The following is a 20,962-nucleotide window of genomic DNA, read 5'->3' as shown; positions in this document are numbered from 1 at the left end:
GAAGGCTTCCTCTAAGCGACCCATGAATAGGTTGGCGTACGAGGGGGCCATCCTGGTACCCATGGCTATTCCCTTTAATTGTTGGTATGTCTGGCCTTTGAAAGTGAAGAAGTTGTGGGTCAGGATGAAGCTGGCTAAGGTAATGAGAAAGAGGTCTTAGGTAGGGTGGCAGGTGATCGGCGTGAAAGGAAGTGCTCCATCGCAGCGAGGCCCTGGACATGCGGAATATTTGTGTATAAGGAAGTGGCATCAATGGTTACAAGGATGGTTTCCGGGGGTAACAGACTGCGTAGGGATTCCAGGTGTTCGAGAAAGTGGTTGGTGTCTTTGATGAAGGATGGGAGACTGAGTGTAATGGGTTGAAGGTGTTGATCTACGTAGGCAGAGATGTGTTCTGTGGGGGCTTGGTAACCAGCTACAATGGGACGGCTGGGATGATTGGGTTTGTGAATTTTAGGAAGAAGGTAGAAGGTAGGGGTGCGGGTGTTGGTGGGGTCAGGAGGTTGATGGAGTCAGGTGAAAGGTTTTGTAGGGGGCCTAAGGTACTGAGGATTCCTTGAATCTCCGCCTGGACATCAGGAATGGGATTACCTTGGCAAACTTTGTAAGTAGTGTTGTCTGAAAGCTGACGCAGTCCCTCAGCCACATATTCCCGACGATCAAGTACCACGATTGTGGAACCCTTGTCCGCCGGAAGAATGACTGTCACTGTTGCATTTCGAAGTCTTTTCTGTCGTCTTATTTCCTCCTTCTGTTTTTGCCAGTAGTTTCACTTTGTATTCACCTTCTCCTTTTTACCGTAATCTACTATACAATTTTATCCCGCCGATATATACTCAATTATACGTAATACCTAATAATACGTAACCCACTTCCAAACCATAACGAAAAAAATTTTTTTTCCTGCTTTCAACACTACCACTGCTATAAAATCCACCGTTTCTAGTTCACAAACAGTTCCTTTCGCCTATTAAACAACCTTTTCCGCTAGTTCTAATAACTTTTGCTTTATTTCCATTTCCGTTTTTCTCACATCACCGATCATTTTTAGCCGCTTCCCACAAGTTTTAACGTCATTATTTCTTCGTCAGACAATTGTTAGCCTCATTTTCATAATCTGCCACCACAAAACCACTCCTTTTAATACATCTACATGTAGTTTTCTCGAAATTTTCCCGAATTTCTCCACCCTTTAACGTGTTTTGGCGGCAACACAACCACCTAACCTTTATGCACATCGTTGTCTACCTACACAAGTTCACCACAGGATCAACATAACCCAGCTCTAACCAACACTTTTTCGCCTTTTTTCACACCAGATCTCCATTTGCTTTCTAGTTCACCTTTATCTCTCCCCATATATTTTTATATTTATTTTCATTTTCTTTTCAGCCTCATGTTACACTTTCCACCTTCTAATACCATGTCACCCTCACAACACCTCCACAATGACCCCATTAAGTTTTATTTACATTCCCTCCGCAAACATGCCTTCGCCCTAGCCAGATTACACTCCCATATTTTATTTTCTCAGGCTTGTCTGACATTTGGCATTACCCCCAAAGGCCTCACACTTAAAGTTCCCATCTCTGGCTGCAACCCTTCTTTCCATCAGTCCCTATACCAGTTCCAAACTGAACAATCCATTGCCCTCACCCACCTAATCCTTCACCTACACATCAACTCAGCCAATCAACACACCCATCAACTCCTATCCTTAATAAAAGTCCTCAATCTTTCCTCTCCCACATCCACACCGGCTGTTCAGAGCATCCTCCTACAGGCCAACCACAAATTAGAACAGCATGCCACCCTCCACCTTAAAAAACTATCCAATCTCTTGGTTTCCCACCTCCGGAAAGGCAACTCACTCACCCTTCACAACCTTTCCAGCAAACCTCAACCTCCTCTCATTGCACACAAACCCAGTCTCTCCCATCTACTCAATCTCCCACTTCCAGCTCCACTCCCTCCAAAACCTCAAAATTCCAATCAACACAATCTGGAACCACAACACCCTAATTCAGTAGTTAACCTTTCCTCCAAACCTCTCTCCCAATCCGAAACCTCTGTCCTATCCAAAGGCCTCACCTTCAGCCCCACTCCCAGATTCAACCAAACAGCCCTCGTCAAAGATTTACTGTCCTACACCCGTACTCTCTGCTGGAAATATCACTTTGCCACGAAGAAAAATGATCCTAATCCTACTCCTAATGATCCAACTCCCCAAGACACTATCCAAATTGAACCCTGCCTGGAACAGTTCCGTCCTCCGTCACAGCGGGATCCACCTCCTCTTCCTCAAACTCACCCTCTCCAAACCTTCCAGGAATTTCTGACTTCCAGCCTTACCTCTCAATCCTTCTTAAAAAAACCTTAATCCTACTCCCAACATCACCACTGCTGAAGCCCAGGCTATCCGTGATCTGAAGGCTGACCGATCCATCGTCATTCTTCCGGCAGACAAGGGTTCCACGACCGTTGTACTTGATCGTCGGGAGTATGTGGCTGAGGGACTGCGTCAGCTTTCAGACAACACTACTTACAAAGTTTGCCAAGGTAATCCCATTCCTGATGTCCAGGCGGAGCTTCAAGGAATCCTCAGTGCCTTAGGCCCCCTACAAAACCTTTCACCTGACTCCATCAACCTCCTGACCCCACCAACACCCGCACCCCTACCTTCTACCTTCTTCCTAAAATTCACAAACCCAATCATCCCGGCCGTCCCATTGTAGCTGGTTACCAAGCCCCCACAGAACGCATCTCTGCCTACGTAGATCAACACCTTCAACCCATTACATGCAGTCTCCCACCCTTCATCAAAGACACCAACCAATTTCTCGAACGCCTGGAATCCCTACCCAGTCTGTTACCCCCGGAAACCATCCTTGTAACCATTGATGCCACTTCCTTATACACAAATATTCCGCATGTCCAGGGCCTCGCTGCGATGGAGCACTTCCTTTCACGCCGATCACCTGCCACCCTACCTAAGACCTCTTTCCTCATTACCTTAGCCAGCTTCATCCTGACCCACAACTTCTTCACTTTCAAAGGCCAGACATACCAACAATTAAAGGGAACAGCCATGGGTACCAGGATGGCCCCCTCATACGCCAACCTATTCATGGGTCACTTAGAGGAAGCCTTCTTGGTTACCCAGGCCTGCCAACCCAGAGTTTGGTAGAGATTTATTGATGACATTTTCATGATATGGACTCACAGTGAAGAACAACTCCAGAATTTCCTCTCCAACCTCAACTCCTTTGGTTCCATCAGATTCACCTGGTCCTACTCCAAATCCCATGCCACTTTCCTTGACGTTGACCTCCACCTGTCCAATGGCCAGCTTCACCCGTCCGTCCACATCAAACCCACCAACAAGCAACAGTACCTCCATTATGACAGCTGCCACCCATTCCACATCAAACGGTCCCTTCCCTACAGCCTAGGTCTTCGTGGCAAACGAATCTGCTCCAGTCCGGAATCCTTGAACCATTACACCAACAACCTGAAAACAGCTTTCGCATCCCGCAACTACCCTCCCGACCTGGTACAGAAGCAAATAACTAGAGCCACTTCCTCATCTCCTCAAACCCGAAACCTCCCACAGAAGAACCCCAAAAGTGCCCCACTTGTGACAGGATACTTTCTGGGACTAGATCAGACTCTGAATGTGGCTCTCCAGCAGGCATACGACTTTCTCAAATCCTGCCCTGAAATGAGATCCATCCTTCATGAAATCCTCCCCACTCCACCAAGAGTGTCTTTCCACCGTCCACCTAACCTTCGTAACCTCTTAGTTCATCCCTATGAAATCCCCAAACCACCTTCCCTACCCTCTGGCTCCTACCCTTGTAACCGCCCACGGTGCAAAACCTGACCCATGCACCCTCCCACCACCACCTACTCCAGTCCTGTAACCCGGAAGGTGTACACGATCAAAGGCAGAGCCACATGTGAAAGCACCCACGTGATTTACCAACTGACCTGCCTACACTGTGAAGCCTTCTATGTGGGAATGACCAGCAACAAACTGTTCATTCGCGTGAACGGACACAGGCAGACAGTGTTTGTTGGTAATGAGGATCACCCTGTGGCTAAACATGCCTTGGAGCACGGCCAGCACATCTTGGCACAGTGTTACACCGTCCGGGTTATCTGGATACTTCCCACTAACACCAACCTGTCAGAACTCCGGAGATGGGAACTTGCCCTTCAGCATATCTTCTCTTCTCGCTATCCGCCAGCCCTCAATCTCCGCTAATTTCTAATTTCAATTTGCCGCCGCTCATACCTCACCTGTCTTTCAACAACATCTTTGCCTCTGCACTTCCGCCTCGACTGACATCTCTGCCCAAACTCTTTGCCTTTACAAATGTCTGCTTGTGTCTGTGTATGTGCGGATGGATATGTGTGTGTGTGTGTGAGTGTGTGTGTGTGTGTGTGTGTGTGTGTGTGTGTGTGTGCGCGCGCAGGAGTGTATACCTGTCCTTTTTTCCCCTTAAGGTAAGTCTTTCCGCTCCTGGGATTGGAATGAGTCCTTAACCTCTCCCTTAAAACTCACATCCTTTCGTCTTTCCCTCTCCTTTCCTCTTTCCTTACGAAGCAACCATTTGTTGCAAAAGCTTGAATTTTGTGTGTATGTTTGTGTGTCTATCGACCTGCCAGCACTTTTGTTTGGTAAGTCTCATCATCTTTGTTTTTAGAATTATTGAAGGACTATGTTATGTGTGAAATGTATCATTTTTATATAAACATGACCATGGTTTTGCGCTACAATAGAATATTCAAATCTGCCACTGTGACTGTTAGGTATTATAAGGAGCTACCTGATGTGAGCACTGTTATTCTTTTTACAGCTGGTAAACAGGTAATCGGCTCTATGAAGTCTGTCAAAGTTAAATAAAAGTGTTAATCAGAGAAACTGAAATTGCTGAGTTGTGCAGATAATTGGGTGGAAACCCTCCGAGAGCCACGTGTTGAACAACTCACGCTAAACAGTGCACTCACGAACAAGGACAAGTGACAGTGAATTATTTATATAAAGTGATGGAGTGATGACAAAACAATGAAATATATTTTTGTGCAGCATAAATGAATTGAAACTACTTACAGACTGCAAAAGTGGCAGCCCACGAACAATTTTCAGAACAGTACCAATTTTATTATGGGAAATACTGATGGAAGCAGGCAACATGATAAAGAGAGTACAAGAATGCCTCATGTCATTAATGAAGCCATTTTCAGATAGCAGCCAGTAAGATGGCGTGTGAAGGATATCAAAACGAGCTGACATGGTGATATGAGGTGGAGCTGTAAGCAGATGAGAACTATGGATGGCAGCAGCTTCCTAAATGTTGACAATTTGGATGTAAAGCATTTTTTCTACCTTTGCGTGTACAAAATGAAACTGAGTGAACATGGTTGCTGAAAATATGTCACTTAACGAACAGAATTTGTAACAATGAGTTTATATTAAATGCAGTCAGTAATAAAAAACTGAACAAACTGTCAGGACAGGTCTTTAATGGTAAAAGAAAAAAATATGTAGTCCACTTTCAACACAAATGAAAGAAACCTATGGACAAAGAAAAACATTTATGAAGAAAGTGATAAACCATCCAGTGAATACAAAATGGTAGAATCTAGTGAAATTGAAATTGATGTTCAAGATGACTTAGTGAGCTTGAAAACTTTGAATGACATTGTTCAGAGAAAATAAAAATTTTTGGAATAGAAACATATGCACTAACGAAGCAGGAGTTTATACTGAGAATGTTGACGACAAGTCTGAAAATGTAACTAAAAAATTGCATAATAGGTAACTGGAAATTGTTGAATGTCAGGATGGGTTATATGAAGTATGCAAATCTGTTCCAATGGTGGAAAGAAATGATATTTGAGACAAAGCAAAATGATACAATTGGTATTGATGAGTTAGAAGTAGATCAAGAAATCACAGAGTACGTAAACAAAGTTAACGGTGATAGGGATCTGGAAGTGGATTTGGAAAATGGAAGTAAGGATATAGTAATCTGGAAGAGTGGAAAGCAGAGTATGAGAGTTGAGGAGCAAATATCCTGATAGAGTACCAAATAGGTGATGTATGAATGGAATGAGAAGTCATGGATGAAAGATAATATGGATGAATTAGATGACGTAATTAAGGGATATCATGTGAAAGCTGGCCACATAATGAAGGAACATTATGATATAATCGGTGATGAAGTGAATGAATGTCAGGGTGAAAGGGAGGGTGAATCAGTAATAAGTGAGGTGCAAGCAAGTAAATATGAAGCAAATAAGGTTGAAATGGCATGTGCAGATAGTGAATGGAACTGTTGCAGAAATAAATGATATTGAGCAGGAAAGTAACGTCAAAGGCGAAGGTGAGTTATTGGTAATTAATAGTGATCTAAATGAGCAGCAGCTAGTTGAGACTAAGGTAGATGTTTAAACAGAAACAAAAAGTCTGTCACTGTTAACAAAATGGTCAGCAAAGCCGATGGGCTTGTTAAGGAAAAAGTGTGAGAAAACTTGACAATTAGCTGTTGTAGAAATGAGCTGCCAACAATTGAAGTGGTAATAAGCAAAACTGGGCAACAGCATAGGGCTTAATGTGAAACTGTGAATAAATATGATACTAATATGGATGATTTTGTTGAGCAGAAAGTTGTTGATGTGAATGTTGATGTCTTTAACATGTTGTGAAGGCACAGTGTGTCCAAGTAGTGAGTAATGTTCCTGATAAGGTAGGTAACAGTATGAATAGATGCCAGATTGAGAAAGAAGGTGGAACTTGAATGGTTACCAGTAACAGTAATGTAATCTACCACGAACTGAACCTGAAGTAAATAAGACAGAAACAGACTATGTACTGGTAGCAAATAAAAGTGTTGACAAAGCTGAGAAGGTTTAATTGTTTGAAATTAACAACAATAACACAGGTGAAATGCAATTAGTAAAAATAAGAGTAAATAATGTTGCCATGAGAAATGTGCACATTGAAAGAAAGTGGAGATTGTAAAAGTAAGTTGCTAAGTTGTCAATGGCAGCTACATACAAATTATTAAAAGTAATAATTAGTAAATAGTGTAATGTAGGTTGTAAGCATCTTTGATAGTGACAGTACAATAAACAGTTTTCAAAAAATGATTTCCAATGTAAATATGCAAAAAGTAGTGTTCACGGTAGGTGTATAGAAAGCAGTTTTTAATGTGTTTGCTGGAGCTTGAATGTTCAAAAATTTTGTTGTGTTTGCATTGGTCTGACTATTGTTCTGAAAGATAAATGTTGTTCTTGTTGTGGTCTTCAGTCCTGAGACTGGTTTGATGCAGCTCTCCACGCTACTCTATCCTGTCCAAGCTTCTTCATCTCCCAGTACCTACTGCAACCTACATCCTTCTGAATCTGCTTAGTGTATTCATCTCTTGGTCTCCCTCTATGATTTTTACCCTCTACGCTACCCTCCAATACTAAATTTGCGATCCCTTGATGCCTCAGAACATGTCCTACCAACCGATCCCTTCTTATAGTCAAGTTGTGCCACAAACTCCTCTTCTCCCCAATTCTATTCAGTACTTCCTCATTAGTTATGTGATCTACCCATCTAATCTTCAGCATTCTTCTGTAGCACCACATTTTGAAAGCTTCTATTCTCTTCTTGTCCAAACTATTTATCGTCCATGTTTCACTTCCATACATGGCTACACTCCATACATATACTTTCAGAAACGACTTTCTGACACTTAAATCTATACCCGATGTTAACAAATTTCTCTTCTTCAGAAACGCTTTCCTTGCCATTGCCAGTCTACATTTTATATCCTCTCTACTTCAACCATAATCAGTTATTTTGCTCCCCAAATAGCAAAACTCCTTTACTGCTTTAAGTGTCTCATTTCCTAATCTAATTCCCTCAGCATCACCGGACTTAATTCGACTACATTCCATTACTCTCGTTTTGCTTTTGTTGATATTCATCTTATATCCTTCTTTCAAGACACTGTCCATTCCGTTCAACACTTCTTCCAAGTCCTTTGCTGTCTTTGACAGAAGTACGTCATCGGCGAACCTCAACGTTTTTATTTCTCCTCCATGGATTTTAATACCTACTCCGAATTTTTCTTTTGTTTCCTTTATTGCTTGCTCAATATACAGATTGAATAACATCGGGGAGAGGCTACAACCCTGTCTCACTCCCTTCCCAACCACTGCTTCCCTTTCATGTCCCTCGACTCTTATAACTGCTGTCTGGTTTCTGTACAAACTGTAAATAGCCTTTCGCTGCCTGTATTTTACCCCTGCCACCTTCAGAATTTGAAAGAGAGTATTCCAGTCAACATTGTCAAAAGCTTTCTCTAAGTCTACAAATGCAAGAAACGTAGGTTTGCCTTTTCTTAATCTAGCTTCTAAAATAAGTCGTAGGGTCAGAATTGCCACACGTGTCCCCATATTTCTACGGAATCCAAACTGATCTTCCCCAAGGTTGGCTTCTATCAGTTTTTCCATTCGTCTGTAAAGAATTCACGTTAGTATTTTGCAGCCGTGACTTATTAAACTGATTGTTCGGTAATTTTCACATCTGTCAACACCTGCTTTCTTTGGGATTGGAATTATTATATTTTTTAAGGGAGAGGGTAAGGAGTCATTCCAATCCCGGGAGCGGATGACTTACCTTAGGGGGAAAAAAGGACGGGTATACACTCGCGCACACACACACATATCCATCCACACATATCTTTGGATGGATATGTATATGTGCGCGCGAGTGTATACCCGTCCTTTTTTCCCCCTAAGGTAAGTCTTTCCGCTCCCGGGATTGGAATGACTTCTTACCCTCTCCCTTACAACCCACATCCTTTCGTCTTTCCCTCTCCTTCCCTCTTTCCTTATGAGGCAACAGTTTGTTGCGAAAGCTTGAATTTTGTGTGTATGTTTGTGTTTGTTTGTGTGTCTATCGACCTGCCAGCGCTTTCGTTTGGTAAGTCACATCATCTTTGTTTTTAATATAATGGAAGGAAACATTCCTGCCAGCATTTTTGTTCGGTAAGTCATCTTTGTTTTTAGATATAAGTTAAGACTGAAGTGCAGTTGCTTATAGAGGACTCCATCTGTAGTTGGGATGTGTCTGTTTACAGTTCTTCAGGCATTAGTAAAGAAAAACAAAGTAAATTTAGTCACTTATGGCAGGTTTTCCCAAACTGTGTTACACAGGAAGTGAATAAGTGCTCCATGAAAAACTATTAATGGCATGGCTTTTTTTGCTCTTTGACATTTTGACAATATTTATTTTAAAAATTTTTTTCTGTGTTATTAGTCATGATATAAATTAAAGTCACTGCCAAAAGTAGCTGAAGTAACAAATGTTTTTCATTTTTAAAAATTTATTAACCTTCCACATAAGTAAGATGTTCCACCAAATTACCAGGATTCTCAAAGCATTCTGTCAGAGGAATAGTTTGGGAGCCCCTGGCCCATAGTAATACTGGTGGAAAAAAGAAAAGATTTGTAGCTGTATTGTCCTTCAAGCCTAGGTTCAGAATAATGTGTTGACAAAAAGTGAAGTAACAGTTTCCGTAGTTGATATTTTGTCCATTGTGTTATGGGAAGTATATTACGGTCTGTTGCTGTGGAATTTAGTTCTTTAGAGTAATAAAGTAGCATCCTTATTCTGTAGTACATTACTCAAAATTGTATCATGACTGAACTGTACCCACAGCAATAAGCTGGAGGTTTACAGATGAAGAGTATCAAAAGATTTACACATTGTCATTGGGGTATATAAGTGCTGGATTAAAATTTATGTATGAGGGATGTTCGATAAGTCCTGCAACACGTTTTTTTCTGTAAGCAGGTTGGTTTCATTCAGAATCTCAACACACCATATTATTCCCCACTCCTTTGGCTACAAAACACTATTTTTCAACATATCTACATTCAATATGGTGGCCTTACTCCATCTACTGGTTGACATTGGACCCAATGCCTTGCTGCATCAACAATGTCTTCATCACCTAAATACTGCTGGGCATGGATTGCATCTTTCATTGGGCCAAATAGGTGGATGTTGGAAGGTGTGAGACCTGGAAAGACCAGTCCAGTGACATTTTGTGAGCTCCTCTTGGCTATGCAGACTTCTGTGAGACCTTGTGTTGTCTTGGAGAAGAAGAAAGTTTGTTTGTATTTTTGCAGTGATGAACATGCTGAAGTCATTTCTTCAAGTTCCTGAGGGGACCACAATACACTTTGTTGCACCATGAAGGAGGACACAGAACAACTCCTTCAGAGTCCCAGAAGATCATCACCATGACTTTGCTAGCTGAGGTGCAGCTTTGAACCTTTTCTTCAGAAGACAGGTGGTGCGACACCACTACCTAGCTTGCCAATTTGTTTCTAGTTCAACATGATGAACTCAAGTTCCATCACCTGTGACAATGTCTGACAAAACATTCTCATGATCAGCCTCATAACATGCTAGAAATTCTGCACAGATGGTCCTTCATTGCTCTTTATCGTCTTCTATTAGGCAGTGAGGAACCTAGTGGGCACACAACTTTCAGTACTGCAACCAGCGGACAAGTGTGTCAGCACTACCGACAGTGACATCCAGATGAGCTGAAATGTGTTTGATTGTGAAGCAATGATCACCTTGAATGAGAGTGTCCACATGTTCCAACATTGCAAGAGTCACGGTTGTGTGTGGCCAGCTGCCATCTGGGAGATCGGACAGGTTTGCAAGATCTTCTTGCAATGATGACATTTGCCTCACCCAACAACTTGCTGTGCTTTTGTTTCTTGCAAGGTCTCCATAGATATTCAGCAGGTGGCTAAGTATATCTGTGATGCTCTGGTTTTACACTAAAAGAAACTCTGTGTCGAATGACCTCCATTACAGACACATTGTGGAAGGCTACATATAGTGCCACCATCTACCAGAACTTCATACAACTATAGGGGCTGGAGTGCGAATATTCCACGATGTTCCACAATAATGTCCACATTTTTTCAACCAAAATTGGCTGAGAAAATGAATGTATTGCTTTACTCATTGAATACCCTTGGTATTATTTCACTGAATAGTTTGGTGTGAAGTACAAGCTGATGACAACAAGCAATCTATATCTGCAACATAAACTGAAAGGAAGACACATAATTTAACTTGTTTCAGACTGGTTCATGGAAGTAGATTGTAAGTTCCCAATTACAGAGCAAAAAAATTATAAATGAGAATAAATATGAGCACTGCATGCTTTATAGCTTCTAACAGCTGTATGTTGTTAGAACATTTTTAACTGAAGCCTTTGTAATGAAGAATGACAGTGCAGGTGACAAGAGGGTGACTAATTCTCCCTCTATTCCATATGCAATTAAAAAAAGGATAAACCATACCATGTGGTTCAAATTAAGTAATACAAGTAATCTCTTACAAAAAACATGCCCTCTGACCTGCATTTCACAAGTGATTTGTACATAGATGTACATGTAAATATTTAACTTGAAACAAGACTTGTAAATGCCCTATACCGTTGCGAGACTCTTGAATCACTACATTCACCCAGGGCATTTCAAGGAGTGACATGATTATATTTGTGTAAGGAGTGATCTCATTGATCTGTCTGTCATCTGCAATTGTGCAGTTGAGGTCAACATCCATACCATTCCTGGCACACACTATGATCATTAAATGATCTTTACTGATCTTCCCCAGAGAGCCTGGTTCTGTATTAACACAGACATTCCTCTCCCATGACCATCCCCTAGCAGAAGAATCACCTTGACTACTGATAGCCGTCACTTACACATTTCTTCCGATCTTGTTGTAGTTCCTGAGCTCCTAGGGTTGTCTGCACACTTTTGTCTCCAATCTCCAGAGCAGTGAAGCTGTTGGGTGTCTTCTATCTAGACTAAAGCTAGTTTCCTTCAAACCTCTCTCCTTATTTGGAAGGTCTACTCATACTCCAGTCATTTGCTCTATTGTTAACCTTCCTGTTGCCAATTGTAGCTCTAAATTTCTCTAATTCTACCTTTGCTACAGCCAGTTCAACTTTGAGTTTTAGAAACAGTTGTTCCTTCACCATAATAATAGTGTCAAATGACAACCACATTTCCATCAAGGTAAGTTGCTCCACACCAGCCTCCACAAACAAAAGCATTAACAGTCTTCATACTGTCAACCATTTCTCACTTCTCTATGACAGTTTCTGCATTTGTTCTGTGTAACAGCATTTATTTTGCTTTGACAAATTATTTAAGGTCAACTGTTCAATTGAAAAGTGAAATGACAGGGAATTTTAGCTTTATCTAATGGAAAACTACTGCATTATGATACTTATTCAACAAGTGAAACACATGTATATGTTAACTAAACATCTGATTAACAAATAATTTTCAGCACAGAAGCTCCTGATGGTTACATTGGTAAACTAGTGCCGCAGAAGAAATTAAGATAAGGATAAGCTTTTTCCCATCATAAGTATAAAGGAAACATAAACATCAAAGTAACACAGTAAATAAACTAGTATCCATTAATCAGATATAAAATTTGTAACTGCTCTTTCAGAAAATATTAATTACTGATAATACAGTGCTCAACCCCTTGCTAGTTTTGGAAATGTTGTGCAATGCTACTGCTAACTGACAATATAGTCAGCAAAAAGCACAAATACCAAGACTGTCACCCTTCGACAGCATACTTACAAATGCTCTTAAAGATATAAGTAAACCAATAATGGGACAAAAATGTTGCTGTGGTTCACATTGCGGAAGTGGGAATGTGAATGATCAATCTTGTAGTCTCTCAGTGCTGTGCTGATTTTGTGCTTGACATGGATTTGTTGAGTGCAAACAGAACAGAAAATGATTTTCGGAAGTACAATTTGAAGACATGGTATAATGTACACAGGCATTATGTGGACAAGGAAAAAAAATTCCCAGATTTTTCCTGAATTTCACAGTTAAGAATACACTTTTTCTTTGTTAAGTGGCAGTATACTTTCCCTCAGAACCATAAAACTTACCAATCCTTTGAATGGTTAAGCTTTTATACATCAGCGTAGAACTTCCCAGCACTTCAGAATATGAAACAATCCCCCTCCCCCCCCCCCCCCCCCCAAAAAAAAAAAATAGGTATTTGGAAAGATCTTTGATGTGCAGCAACATGTAACTGCATATTTTCATATTACGAACGTATAAATTCGAGTTCCACCAAACACAGTACAGTTCCGAAGCACTGAAATCGAGACTGTGATGCACTTTTGTAAGCTAATCATACTTCATGCCACATGATCATGCGAGCCAATGATAGCAAATATTCAGAGTACAGGACATGTGATGTAGTCAGCCAATAGCAACATCACTGTTAAGTTGCACAAACACACAAATACGACAAGTTAAGATTTAAAGTAATGTATGTAGTGTATCTACAAGAGAAGCTAAGCTTTAACATGTAATATTTGTCCTTTTTTGCATGTGTTACACTTTAAGATACATCACACAAATGTGCCAGTTAAATTTTAAATAATGACATAAATGTCTGATCTTCTGGGAACAATATTCTGCTAAGTGGCTGGTCCTCAAAGTGTTAAGTTTTAGATGAGGGTCAAATGCTCTATGATTTAAAAAATTCGCCACCCATCTCAAAAGTAACATAATTCATCTCGTGTAAAAGGAAATTTATTTTGAAAGTAATGCTTTTCAAACCACCATTCACAATATTTTCCTGTGACCCGTTAGAATCAGGTTTGTTTCAGCAGCTGCTAGAGAGTGCCCAAAAATAGTTGTTACAGCACAGCTATGATGATGTAGGAAGCCTGTATGTTCTTATGTATATAGCATTAAGAGGTCTTGCATTACGTCATAAAAGAAATAGGATGTCAGAGAATATGCCAAGACATTTCCTGGCAAATTAAAACTGTGTGCCCGACCGAGACTCGAACTCGGGACTTTTGCCTTTCGCGGGCAAGTGCTCTACCATCTGAGCTACCGAAGCACGACTCACGCCCGGTCCTCACAGCTTCACTTCTGCCAGTATCTTGTCCGCAAAAGGCAAAAGTCCCGAGTTCGAGTCTCGGTCGGGCACACAGTTTTAATCTGCCAGGAAGTTTCATATCAGGGCACACTCCGCTGCAGAGTGAAAATCTCATTCTGGAAACATCCCCCAGGCTGTGGCTAAGCCATGTCTCCCCCATATCCTTTCTTTCAGGAGTGCTAGTTCTGCAAGGTTCGCAGGAGAGCTCCTGTAAAGTTTGGAAGGTAGGAGACGAGATACTGGCAGAAGTGAAGCTGTGAGGACCGGGCGTGAGTCGTGCTTCGGTAGCTCAGATGGTAGAGCACTTGCCTGCGAAAGGCAAAAGTCCCGAGTTCGAGTCTCGGTCGGGCACACAGTTTTAATCTGCCAGGAAGTTTCATATCAGCGCACACCCTGCCGCAGAGTGAAAATCTCATTCTGGAATATGCCAAGATCTTTGGAATTTCATAAGCCATACTAAAATGTGTAATTCTGCTTAAAGTACACATTCACTTGTCTACATCCACAATGAAGTAGGCCCCAACCTGACATGAAGCTTTCCAGTGTGGTTTTTGGGATGCAAATTTTCTTGGTGTACCAGTACTGTATTACTTCATGTTTGGTTGAAACTAGCCAATAGTGTGGAATGAAACACTTCATTTCAAATGACTTGACTGCTTTTACGGGACAGGTTAATAAAAGCGAAATTTCTTTAGCAAAGTGACAAAAATAACTTTATTGTTTTGCAAAGCTATTAATGCTTGACTGCAAAAAATGTGGAAATAAAATAAAATCAGAAAACTGAAACTAGTAACATACTGTATGTAGCCTTTCATAATTATGTGAACGTATTTTGATTTACTAGACAGCCACAAAATCCACTTTGTTTTCATTTGATATGAGACCTGTAAATGAAGAAGAAACAGGAAAATCACTATATGTAAACACTAGTCAAATGGAGACTACCACCCTCCTACTACAACTCAGACTGCTCCGTGCATGCACGAATCTGGCAGCTTTGGCACACTAGAAAATTTTTTCCAGGTAGCATCTGTTTGTTTGTTTGTTGCTACTGCTTATACAACTAACAGCCTTACTTCAAGTAGCCAGAGGCCGGAGAAGGTACTGCTCATATGTCACTCGAATGCATATTTGCAAGAGCCTGCTGGCAACTGCTCGAAGGAACCTAATGTAAACAGTTGTGACGTCATGATCATCAAAAGCAGTTTGTTGTTATGAAGCATTGCAGTCTTCATCCTAAAGACATATTGCTGTTGGCAGACACTTGTGTGTGCAACTTCACTGCCGATGTCCATGGCGAGGTCCGTCTTTGCAACCATGACACCATGCAGTAAGGTACAGATGAGTCCAGCAACATGCTGAATGGACTGCTCAGGATTGGCATCACATTCTCTTCACCGATGAGTGTCGAGTTATGTGGGGCCAACGTACGCCACTGCTGGCCATGGAAGGCACTAAACAGCTGTACGATATGTGAATGCCATCCTCCGACCAATAGTGCAACCATATCAGCAGCATATTGGCGAGGCATTCGACTTCATGGATGACAATTCGCGCCCCCATCATGCACATCTTGTGAACGATTTCCTTCAGGATGACAACATTGCTCGACTACAGTGGCCAGCATCTTCTCCAGACATGAACCCTATCGTACATGGCTACGACAGATTGAAAAGGGCTGTTTATGAATGACATGACCCACCAATCACTCTGAGGGATCTACGCTGAATCACCATTGATGCCACATTGGGTGTCCTGCACATCGGTGATGAAAGATGTGAGGACAACACAACACAACACCCAGGCCCTGAGCAGAGAAAATCTTTGACCCAGCCAAGAATTCAACCTGGGTCCACTGCATGGCCGTCAGACATGTCAACCACTCAGCAAAGGGGTGGACATTTTAAGAGCCTTGTTTCCCTCTAAAACTTACAAGTGCAAAACTGATTAGAAGCCAAGATAAGGGATAGAAAACTCCTAGAATAAAGTATCTTATGCTAGGATCAGAAAAGTCTACCTAATTCACAGAACAAGGTGCACTTGAGAGATTAATACCAGCATTATAAAATTTTCCAGTCTGTTAATCAAAAAAATGAAGCATATGCACTATGATTGAAAAATAAAACAAGCATGCCAAAAAAATTGTTTGTAACATTATTAAATAAGAAACCAACAAAAATAGTGAACCATGTGAAAAGAGCCCCAGAAAATTGCTCTGGCAGAAATGGTGAGACTTTCAGATCAGCGGCCACCAAAATCAATTATTTATTACCACACAGTGATAGCAGCATTTCACCCACTAATAAACAACTAATTACAGACACTTCATCAGAATATCCGTCCACATCAAACCTACCAACCATCAACAGTACCTCGCATTTTGATGGCTGCCACCTATTTCATATGAAGAAATCCCTTCCATACAGCCTAGTCACCTGAGGTTGTCACATCTGCGTTAATGAGCAGTGATTCTCAAATAAACTGAGAGCCTCGCTGACGCTTAGTTAACCCATAATGTCAAATAACAGATTTTCCATGCCTTGTCAACTCAGCAACCTATCATCCCCACACACCCACTGACAAACCATAAAGGAAAGGCTCACTTGTGACTCAATACCATCAAGGACTGGAATAACTGAAACACATATTGTGCCAGGGTTTTAACTACCTCCCATAATACCCTGAAATGAGAACTATACTACCCACAATCATCCTCACTATCCAACCACCCTATGGAACATCCTCATCCATCCCTGCCCCCTACCCCTTTCCCTATGGCTCACACCACAGTAAAAGACTTTGATGCAAGACCTGTCCCATACAGCTGCCTATTGTCACCTAGTCTAATAAAAGACAGCACCACCTAAGAAATCAGCCATTTAGTCCACCACTGCAACCACTATGTGGAACTCTATGTGTGAATGATCACTAACAAGTCATATGTCCGCATTTAATGTCTACCACCTAACTGTGGCCAAGAGACAGTTGCAAAACTCCGTTGCTCGTAATGCCACACAAAATGGTGTGCTTCACTTCTATGACTGCTTCACGGCCTGTGCTGTCTGCATTCTTTCTACCACCATCCTGTAACATATTCTTCATTATTGTAACCCCCCCTGGCCTCAAACCCTCACTAGGTCCTGTCCCCTGCCTGCCCCTATTTGCTTCCCTGCTGACCTCCAGCTTCAAACACATCTTCTGTTCCCCCAGTTCACCAACAGTCCTTTCCCTGTCTCTGGTTATCTTCTCTGCCTCCTCTCCCCCCCCCCCCCCCAACCCCTCTAGCACAGTTCTTCTTATGAGATGCAGCATGTGGTAGCCCACCACCCTGTCCCTCCCATGTCTTTGCACTCAGTGAGGCAACTATACAGCATCTTCCCCCACCACCCATAACTTGTTATCCCTACCCATCACCCCTCCCCCCAAATACATATTGTCTGTGTGTTTATTAGTTCATCTGATAAACAACTTTGTCCGATGGCTTAATAATATCCAGCAGCTTACTTTCAAATGTGCCTGTCAGCTGCTTCATGCCTCCTCGATGTGGTGAGTAGCAACTTATGCTAATTTATATTGTTATTGTTATTCAGTCCCAGATTTTCCATTATCTGATATCAAATACAGAAGCATTAGATTTAGTTCTGCAGATGCTCCATGCATCACCAACAGACATTAGTTCCAAGCAGCAACTATTATGGAGATTACAGAAGTACCCATGTCACTAAAAAATAAACTGTCGTTACTATAAGGCTGTATATTTCCTGATCAACTAATGTGAACAGAATTCAAAAAACTGTTCAGCACAATAGTAGTTAACTTGAAAGACCTGAGTAACTCCATTTTCACATATATAGGCACTCCCTACTTTTTCTTGTTGGTTCTGTACCAGACCGCACAGTTTTTGAGAACTTCATTTGGAACTGCAAGGGGCTACCAGTACCATTCATAGGTTACATGTGGTGTGGAGAGAGGCACACAATAGAGTGCCAAATGCATCTACAGCATCAAGTTCTTGTGGTTCCAACCACAAAAAGTGTCATGGGCAGCCAAATTACTGATGACAATTTTAGGTCATTTAGAAAGCTGAAAGGTTTGCAGTAAAATGGAAGTCTGGAACTGAATAATGGTGCATTTCTTTGCAATGATGAGTTTTATTTCCAAATGGTGATAATACATTCAATGTATAATAATACATATACCTTGTTTAGCATAAGGTTTACTTGTACTTGAGGTGGCTGATATTCATAATATGATTACCTATCCAATTTTTCATAATAAGGAACAATGCATACACTTAATGGATTTATGTGTTTTCAAACTGTGTTTTCTTATAATGAAATTTTTTTATATGTAAACAAATGAAATGTACATGATTCTTTATGTCAATTAATGACTGAAGTTCAAAAATTGTTCATTAATTTTTTCAAAATATTAAGTGCTGCCTTTAGGCAAAATTAAACAATTAAACAGATTGGAGGTTGGAATATCGAAGATATTATGAAAAGGATAGATTGATATTTACTGTAACGATGACAAGTTGACTTGCAGACAGGCACAAATGAAGACTGTCACACATTGAGCCTTCAGCCAAAGCCTTCTTCAGAGAGGAAAAGTACATGCACATTTACACAACCAAGCACACCCTACACATACATGACTGTTATATCTGCCCATTCTTGCCAGAATGCAACTGTATCGCATCAAGCAGAAACATCAATCTAGAGCGGTGTGGGGAATGGTGATGGATAGCAGGGTAAAGGTGGGAGGAAGAGGAGTCAGTGATGCCTGGCAGGGATTGCAAGGAGTAAGTGGCAGGACAAATTTGCCAGGCACAGCTTTGGCAAGCTGTGGGGGAGGGAGATCAGTGGGGAGAGGAGGACTGGAAATGGAGAGGAGCAGAGAAAAGGAAGAAACAGGTGGGTGCAATGACAGGAGCAATGCACAATTAGGGCAAGGGGACATGAATTGACAGGAGATGATAGAACGGAGATGGCAGAAACTGTTGGCTGGAAGATGTGGGGACAGTAGGTTACCAAAGGTTGAGGCCAGGATAATTTCAGGAGCAGAGAATGTGTTGTAAGGATAAGTTCCATCTCTACAGCTCAGAAAAGTTGGTGGTGGAGGGTAGGGTCCAGATGGCATGGGTTCTGAAGCAGCCACTGAAATAAAGCATGTTAGGTTCAGCTGCATATTATGCCTTAGGGGGGTCCACTTTGCTCTTGGCCAGAGTGTAGCTGTGGTCGTTCATCCTAGTGTACAGCTGGTTGGTAGTCATACCAATATAAAAAGCTGTGCAGTGATTGTAACAGAGTTGGTATATGACATGGCTGCTTTTCTGATGGGGTAGGATAAGCCCATGACAGGACTGGAACATGGCATGGGAAATCTGTTTGTGGACTAGGTGCAATAGTCCCATGCCCCTCCTCCCTCCTCCCACCACCCTCAAAAACCAGCTACAGAGGAGCATCTGACTTAATCACCCAGGCAGGACTGGAAAAACTGAATCACCTCCTTCATCAAGGATTTTTTTATTACCTTTCATCTTGCTTCAAATGAGGGACATCACACACAAGATCCTTCCCCTTTCTCCTAAAGTGTTGTTCTTTCACCCACCCAGCCACCACAACATCCTGGTCCACCCCTATTACATTTTCAATGCCAACCCCTTGCCACAAGGATTATACAGCTGTCGAAGAACCAGATGCAAGACTAACCAATCCACCCACCCAGAACTTCCTATTCCAGTACCATCACGGGCTTATCCTGCCCTCTCCAGGGCTAAGCCACCTATGAAAGCAGCCATGTCAAACACCAGCTCTGCTGCAATCATTGCACAGCTTTTTATACTGGTATTACTATCAACCAGCTGTACACCAGGATGAATACCCACCACCAAACTGTGGGTGAGAGTGAAGTAGACCACACTGTGGCATAACATGAAGCAGCTGAACATAACATGTTTGATTTCAATGGCTGCTTCAGGACCTGGGCAATCTGAATCCTCTCCTCCACAACCAACTATTTTGAACTGCACAGATGTGAATTATCCCTTTTGCTCTCTAAAGCATCCCATCACCAACCTACAATAACCTACCTCCCCACCATAGCCTCCTGACACCGTGTCTGGCAACCTTGTCCTGCCACCTAGTCCCTGCACACTTTGCCACGCAGCACTGTCTCCTCTCCACCCACCTGTACCTGCTATCCCTCTCCCTTCCCTGCTCCAATTCGAACTGTTGCTTCTATTCAACAAAATACAGTTGCAATCTCTCCAGAGATAGCAGTCATGCGTGTGTGTGTGTGTGTGTGTGTGTGTGTGTGTGTGTGTGTGTGTTCCTTCTCCTTCCTGAAGAAGGCTTTCACCAAAAGCTCAAAGAGTAACAGTCTTTTCGTTGTGTGTCTGCAATTCAATGTGTCATCTTTATGGCAAGTAGCAATCTATCCTTTTCATACTATTGTTAAGTGTTACCTTTGCAGCATCCAAACAGCTTCTGTATTTCATTCAGTACTTTGTTGATAATATCAAGTACACTTTTCATATATCAGCAAAAATACAAACGAACACAAAATGTATACTAAAATTTTTACCTTCAGTATGCATAATTTTTTATTAGAGTGCAATGTCATTGTTTGGTCTTCACGATCAAACATGTGTATGTCTAATAGCATCTGATGTTCTTCCATGTGCAGCAACAACCTCATAAATTCACTGTAGGTTTTGGGTTTCATATCTACAATGACTTTACCTCTGTTAGACTCCTTCAACATCCCTCTGCAAATGAAAACATAAGGAATTACAACACACTAAGTGAAATCACAAAGACATTGTTCAATGGAAGCTACCAATACAACAAAATAACTTACACAGTTGTCAACATTCCCTGCAAGCTCTCATATTTTAATTCACACTGCATTGTTAATCACATGGAA

General features: G+C 41.6%; 1 protein-coding gene across 2 annotated transcripts in view; it reads right to left on the bottom strand.

Moving 5' to 3' along the window:
* The window catches only part of LOC124804747 (putative helicase MOV-10), a 317,343-nt gene that overhangs the window by 154,278 nt on the left and 142,103 nt on the right, over nt 1-20,962 (bottom strand). For both annotated transcript variants that reach the window (XM_047265048.1, XM_047265049.1), the window contains exon 8: nt 20,621-20,804. In XM_047265048.1, coding sequence (XP_047121004.1) covers nt 20,621-20,804 — 184 coding nt within the window. The remainder of the gene's footprint in view (nt 1-20,620; nt 20,805-20,962) is intronic.

Source organism: Schistocerca piceifrons, chromosome 7, assembly GCF_021461385.2.
Source record: "Schistocerca piceifrons isolate TAMUIC-IGC-003096 chromosome 7, iqSchPice1.1, whole genome shotgun sequence".
In the NCBI taxonomy this organism is placed as follows: domain Eukaryota; kingdom Metazoa; phylum Arthropoda; class Insecta; order Orthoptera; family Acrididae; genus Schistocerca; species Schistocerca piceifrons.
This window is presented reverse-complemented; position numbering and strand designations above follow the sequence as displayed.